The sequence below is a fragment of the Engraulis encrasicolus genome, chromosome 7, assembly GCF_034702125.1.
Source record: "Engraulis encrasicolus isolate BLACKSEA-1 chromosome 7, IST_EnEncr_1.0, whole genome shotgun sequence".
In the NCBI taxonomy this organism is placed as follows: domain Eukaryota; kingdom Metazoa; phylum Chordata; class Actinopteri; order Clupeiformes; family Engraulidae; genus Engraulis; species Engraulis encrasicolus.
In genome coordinates this window covers 19,975,376-19,982,875 of record NC_085863.1, presented here as the reverse complement: position 1 = coordinate 19,982,875, position 7,500 = coordinate 19,975,376, and the positions used below count along the sequence as shown (strand labels likewise).

Below are 7,500 nucleotides of genomic sequence, written 5' to 3'. Positions count from 1 at the left end.
TTGTCTGGGTGACAGATCCTGGTTGCCTTGCCTCTTATGGCCTATGACCCTGAAACAGCTCCATCATCCGTAATGGGCCAAGCTTTATTAAATGTAGACCAGCACCTTGTATTGAAGTCCAGATAAAAACGAGCTGCTCCTTTGTTTACATTCAAGACTTAAAAGATTCAGTCTGTTTTAAACATACATAAAAGACCAGTTAAAAAAAAGTTTTTGCTAAATACAAGATCAGTCGTTGTAATATTTAAAACCAGTGTTTGTTTCATTGAAAACAAGTTCAAGACATTCAAGAGAAGTTTTTACAAAGTACAATGCCAATTTTGATATACACTGTATATCGATATATAACGTGTATTATGTGTGTGTTTTGTGTGTTATGTGTAGGCTGCTATATTCACCTTAATTCCCTTTGGGATCAATAAATGCCAAAGTCTAATCCAATCCATTCCATTGTAACTCTACTTTACATAGCATCTTCATGGAGATGGGGTCCCCCGGCGGGCCTATTCACAATTTGCTGAAAATACTCAACGACATCATAACAAAATTGCTATGACATTACTCAGTGCCATATGTAACAGATTAATAGAGATTAAAATTTTGGTGACAGTAAGGTTATAACATAGGCTCTGCACCAAGGGGTTAATGGTATTCCAGACCACTCATTACTAAGTGCATAAGACCAGACTTCGCTAAATCCAAAATCAGTCATCATTAAACACACTCACCACCACAGCTGGCATTGCTGGCATTCAGTAGACTATGTAGACTATTGTATAGTCTACATCAGCACTACCAACAGGCCTTGGTGACATTATATTGCATAAATGATAATATACAAAGTATATGATTGGGATATAAATACTGAATAACATATATGCAGCCTATTTGACCAAATTCATCACATTAAACAACAATATGATTATTTTCTTGCTATGGTGTAAACCAAATCATTGACAGGAGATACAGTTCATTAAAATAACAAACTGTATGACATATTTGAAAAATTTCAAACAATGTATGCTATTTGGGTCCAAATGAGATCATGAAAGTTTTTTTGTAACAAAATGTATAGCAGTGACCGGGAATCTCAGAATAAGATTAAAAACGATCTTTCTAAAACAATCCTCTATAGTGCCTCATGGTTATAATGGTATAGGTAGCGAAAAATGACAAATAAACAAGGTCAGGCTCCATTGGCTTCTGCTCTACAATGCCAGCCCTCATCAGCGCATGCATACACTACTTCTTTCAGCTATCGACCCCGGTGTGTGTAATTAATTCTGCGCTACCACTGGATACGCCAATAATACATTTCTGTGGGTGCTTATGTGAGTTACAGATTGCGGTGCTTGACGCACAACATAACCGCACTCATAAACATACAGCGCATAAATAAATATTTACAGTGCGGCTATTGATAAAGTGGAATGTTACCGCTTATTGAGTGTGTTTTGATGAAAGGCATCTGTTATTACACTAACAACGTGCCCTCCTCGTACTGCAATGAAATATCCGTCTGCTCAACGTGCTCTCCCGCTCTGTGATCGGAGCCCACAGCAGATGCCCCCTTTATGACATTATCCTCCCAAGGCACTCAGAGAGCAGAGGAGATTACAGCACAGAGAGAGTACACTGCAACCGTACAGTGTCAATTCAACACTTAGAGAGTGCTTTGGGACCAAATGCACACTCTATTCACAGCAGAAAGCATAGGAGCCATTTACCAAGTCGACATTTGTCTTCAGTTTTGCTGTATACAAAACAGACATTTATAGATAGAGTATTTCATATTTTTTAGAAGTTTATTTCCAAAATCCATGCTGCTCATTCACAAAGGCTACCTTGGCTTCTTTCACACAAAAAATGTACCAACACCATGAAGTATTCATTATGACTGGGAAAATTACACTTTTCATACATGCAAAGGTGGATCGTCTGCTTCTCTGCCATTTTGAATTCCCAATAATAGACCATTTTAGCAAAAGAAAACATACTTTACTTTGATCATACTAGTAAATATTACTTTATTACCTAGTAGATGGTCATGAAAAGATCTGAGAATTTGAGAATAGGCAGCCCACTTGCAATGAGTGGCATATAGTAGTTGTAATACCTACACTGGCCACAATCCTACGTCCTTTACGTGAACATCCCTGCACACAGTAGAGAGCAGGCTTCCCACACTCAGAACACCAGGCATCACCCACTCTGTATACATAGCAGAGGCCCAGGTATCTCACTCTCCAGGCCTGGACTGGTCATCTGGCTTACTGAGCATTTCCCACTGTGGCCAACACTGTTGAGTTTTCTTGTATTTTCTTAGGGACAATTTACAGGGAGCCCTGCAAAAACGACCTGTTTTAGTCAAAGAAGTCCTGCCTCTCTCTCTCTCTCTAAGAGCAGAGTACCTGGCTTCTCATTCCTCTTTGAGATCACCCTCTCAGAGAGCAGATGCAGCAACACAACACTCAGTCAGTATCCAGGGCTCAGCATCAGGCTTCAGCCTCTCTGTAGACTCTACAGTGTAGAGAGCAGATACTTAACCCCTTAGCGCAGCACTATGGCTCTATGTGTCATAGCAATGTTGTTATGATGTAGTTAAGCATTTTCAGAAAGTGAATAGGGTCGCCGGCGACCGCAGCTGCAGTAAGAGGCTACGCAGTGAGCCACAAGAGGCTAATTCTTGGAACGCCAAATCAGCCAATCACAATCAAGAACCAGACACGCCGTTTCAGATAGAATACAAACAGCACTCAGTGCAGAGCCAGCACCATGCTCCGGGTACCTCAGTACCTCATAGAGGAGGATGGGGGAGAGCACTGGTTTATTACTCCCCCCACCAATCTGGCGGGTCGGGACTCAAACCGGCAACTTTTGGGACACAAGTCTGACGTCCTAACCGTTTACCCATGACTACCCAATTTGACAAAACATGTAGTCACTGTACTTTGCCTTTGTAGTAGTGTTGCACCTATACCGATACCAGTATTGGTGGATCGGTTGATCGGTGGATCGGCAATCGGAGAGTACCAACAAATAGGGCACCGATACCATTAACAGGTGCTTATATGACACTTAAACAGCCTTGAAATTAGTTATTTCATAGAGGTGTTTAAAAAGTTTTCTTCAAAAACTTTAAAAGTTTTGCTGGATTCACTTTGTATTAGTCTTTTTCCTGTTTCACAAAGGTAGGCAGCAGCCTGACAAAGCCATGCAATGATTTTACATCCAAGTAGTATACACAGTCCTTCATATATATACATTTCAAATAGGGTGGTATCGGTATGGTATCGGTATCGGCCGATACTGCACAGCCAGGTTTCGGGTATCGGTATTGGGGCCAAAAAGTGGTATCGATGCAGCACTACTTTGTAGGGCCGTACACGCCAGAGACCAGGCTTCTCCCTCTTTGCACATTACTGTACGCCAGAGACAAGGCGTCTCCCCATCTGAGCAGTTCCAATACTGTACTAGGGAGACCAGACTTCTGTCTTTGCTGTAGTATTCTGGCCATCTGTCTCCTGCCACCTACTCCCTCATTCAGCGCAGAGTGTGCAGATACAGCATGCAACACGCAGTCACTCAGGATCCAGGCCTCCTACTCCTCCTACTACTCCTACTCCGCATTCACCACACAGGACTGCTGACGTTGGTCTTGCATCACCACTAACGCACATCGCCTGTCTCTGTGTTTCTCTGTCTCCGTTTTTCTTTCTTTTCCCTTCATGCTTTTTTCTTTTCATTTCTTTATTCATATTCATATTCACTTTCCTCTGTCCACCACCTTCCTTGACTTCTCTGTCTCTGTTTTTTTATTTCTCTTTCTTTTCGTTTTTTTTCTACTCCCTTTCTTCTTTTGCTTCTTTCTCTTTCCACCTCGGCTGTCTTTTTCCACTCGGTTTCTTTTCCTGTTCATTGTTCTATATTCCTTTTGCCTTTTTATTCTGTTTCCTCTCCCCACCCGTTGCTGTTTTCATCACTGCTTTTTTTCTCTCCATGGTTTTTTTTCTTGCTCCATTTTTTTATCCCCCCCCCCTCCCCCCTTCCTGCTGCCATTGCCTCTCATCCTCAGGAGAGTATGTTGTCATGACGACGCACTTCCACCTGAAGAGGAAGATTGGCTACTTTGTGATCCAGACGTATCTGCCCTGCATCATGACCGTCATCCTCTCCCAGGTCTCCTTCTGGCTCAACCGAGAGTCCGTGCCCGCCAGGACTGTCTTTGGTAAGTACAGCACCCATCTGGCCGCCTGCCTGCCCATCACTATATCAGTTTATATCTCAGCCCGCTGCTGTCATCCGAAGCCAACACCATCCCTTTTGTAGTGGTTCCCAAAGAGGGGGTCGGGACCCCTAAGGGGGACGAGAAGGTACTGCAGGGTGTTGCATTTTGCATAACACCTTGAATGTATGCTTTTATAACCTTTCCATTATTAAATTAGTTGCAACATTCACTCCAATGGGTAATGCCTTTCCTGTGATTTACATTTAAGCAAAAACATGTTCCTGCAGTAGGGCAATGGGAGGTGTGGGGGTGCGAAAATATTCTTTGGTTCAAAAGGGGGTCTCAGCAGAAAAGGTTTGGGAGCCACTGCCCTGTTGTATGGAATATTAGACTCCATGCCTGTCAGGACTGTGATTGGTAAGTTAAGCACCCGTCCTCCTGGGTTTACATGTCTGAATGTCTGGGGCCCCGTTCTTTTCAGTCGAAGCTAACTCAACCTCCCGTGAGGCGAGACAATGGCTTAATACAGTCAATTAGACCATAGGGGCACTCTGAGTGTCTGTTGGCAACATTTTCGATTGACAATAAAGTGAAGTAAAGCACCTCCCGCCTGGCCATCACAATGTCTGACTGTCTGGGGGGTATTGCAGTCCATTTTCCTGTCACTCTAAGCCTGCCCACCACCCGAGAGGAGAGAACTTGGCTTAATCCAGTAAATTAGACCATATGAGTGTTCTGAAGTATTGGACTGACTGCCGTGCGTAGGCTACTCCACATGGTGTGTGTTTACAATCGCAAGAGAACAAGCGCTCGCCGCCCGAGATTACCTGCTTTTCCTAAATCTCTGAGATGCCGCCCCAGCCAGAACTGCGTTTGGGAAGTAAGCACCAAAACCTGCCATCTGCCATTGGCTAAATGTCTGATTGTCTGGGGTATTAGATTCCACCGTGCCCGCCTAGACTGTGTTTGGTAAGCAAGCTCCCGATAAACGCCATTGGTTGATTGTCTGATTGTCTGGGGTATTAGCCAATCGATAGGCATTTAAGCTCGTCTCTCTCCCTTTCCACCCCTCCCCTTCCATCCTGACATTAGTGCAGACAAACGCAGACACAAATACGGGTATGCACACGCACACACACACATGCACACATTCAGCAACACACTCACCCACACCCACACAGACCTTCAGACATTAGCCCACTAGCCAAAAGTATTTCTGAAGGCCAATTACATCACATGTGTTATGGTCAAACACACACACACACACACACACACACACACACACACACACACACACACACACACACACACACACACACACACACACACACACACACACACACACACACACACACACACACACACACACACACACACACACACACACACACACACACACACACACACACACATAGACACAAATAAACATGCACGCAGAAACTGCCTGTGATGTGGCAGCTCTTTTGCAGAGAGAGAGAGCAAGCGAGCGAGTGAGTATCAGAGAGAGAGGGAGAGAGAGAGAGAGGAGATGGGTCTGATGTGCATCTTTTGCCTCTCGTTATGTGCATTCATATTCACAATGCTAATAGGGCGGCCATGTTTTATTCAGCGCGGCATCATCCATTTTTCAAGCAGGTGCAGCCGCAGCGTGCCGCATCAATTCATGAATCCTTAACGTCACACTGAACTGTCTCCCCCTGCACTGCACTGCACTGCACTGCACTGGCGTCTCTCTGAAGTTTTGAGGCTGGTGTACTGTGTATGTGTGTGTGTGTGCGTGCGTGCGTGCGTGCGTGCTTGCGTGCGTGCGTGCGTGCATGTGTGACAGAAAGACAGATCGAAAGAGAGAAAGAGAGAAAGAGAGAGAGAGAGAGAGAGAGGGGGGGGGGAGAGAGAGAGGCAGGGAGGGAGAGAGAGAGAGAGTCTGTGTTTGCAGCAGTGTGTGTGTGTGTGTGTGTGTGTGTGTGTGTGTGTGTGTGTGTGTGTGTGTGACACAGAGAAAGCGAGAGAGAGAGAGAGAGAGAGCGAGGGAGGGAGTGAGAGAGAGAGTCTGTGTTTGCAGCAGTGTGTGTGTGTGTGTGTGTGTGTGTGTGTGTGTGTGTGTGTGTGTGTGTGTGTGTGTGTGTGTGTGTGTGTGTGTGTGTGTGTGTGTGTGTGTGTGCATGACAGAGAGAGTGAGAGGGAGGGAGAGAGAGAGAGAGTCTATGTTTGCAGCAGTGTGTGTGTGTGTGTGTGTGTGTGTGTGTGTGTGTGTGTGTGTGTGTGTGTGTGTGTGTGTGTGTGTGTGTGTGTGTGTGTGTGTGTGAGAGAGTGTATGTGTGTCAGTGTCTGTGCTCGTGCTTGAAATAGTTATGTAACAGGCCGGCCGGAAATGGAAAGATTTTCTTCGGTGTGAGGGAGTGGGTGCTTGTGTGTAGTGCAGTGTTGCATCCGTGCAGTGCACGTGCCTTGTTTGTGTGCGTCTGTGCGTGGTTGCGTGCGTGCGTGCGTGCGTGTGTGTGTGTGTTCAGGGCGTTAAGAGATCGTGTCCTTGCCTTACCCTATCTGCATTACCTCTGTGTTCCTCAGAGGACTGACTGCACTCTCCCCACACACACACACACACACACACACACACACACACACACACACACACACACACACACCCTGTTTCTCTACTCCTCTCCATCTTCCTTCACCTTGTACACTCCTTCCTCTCCTCTCTCCCCTCCTCTCTCTCTCCTTCTCTCCAACCTGCTTTCCCCTTCTCTCTCATCCATCCTCCTCTCTCGTCCATTCTCCTCTCTATTCCTTCTCTCCACTCCTCCCCCAATCCTTCACCCACTGGCTACCTCTCTCTGTCCCTTAGAGAACTGGCTGTCTGTAGCCTTGGTTACTCACTACTCCTCCTCCTCCTCCTACTCCTCCTCTCTACCTCTTCTCGTCTCTTCCATGCTCTACCCTGTGCTCCCTCCCTTTCCATCCTCTCTTCTTCCCGTTTCCCATCCTTCACCTAGTGTTCACCCCAGCTCCTCCTCCACGGGAACTGTGCCATTCAAATAAACATGCCTTGCCATGTCTCCCCTAGTGTGTTTTTCCCTACCTCTCCACCACTTCTTTGCCTAGTGTTGATGACCCATCCAAGTCCTCTTTTTCACCCCCATCTTCACTCCTGCCCACCCCCTCTCCCTTCCTTCGTTCCGCCTTGACCTGACTGTGATAAACAAATAAACATGCCTTGCCTTGCCTTGCCTTGCCTTGCCTTGCCTTACCGTTCCTTGCCTTGCCTTGCC

General features: G+C 45.9%; 1 protein-coding gene across 1 annotated transcript in view; it reads left to right on the top strand.

Moving 5' to 3' along the window:
• Positions 1-7,500, top strand: part of gabra1 (gamma-aminobutyric acid type A receptor subunit alpha1) — a 52,905-nt gene that overhangs the window by 27,231 nt on the left and 18,174 nt on the right. The window contains exon 7 of the mRNA XM_063203042.1: positions 4,076-4,228. Coding sequence (XP_063059112.1) covers positions 4,076-4,228 — 153 coding nt within the window. The remainder of the gene's footprint in view (positions 1-4,075; positions 4,229-7,500) is intronic.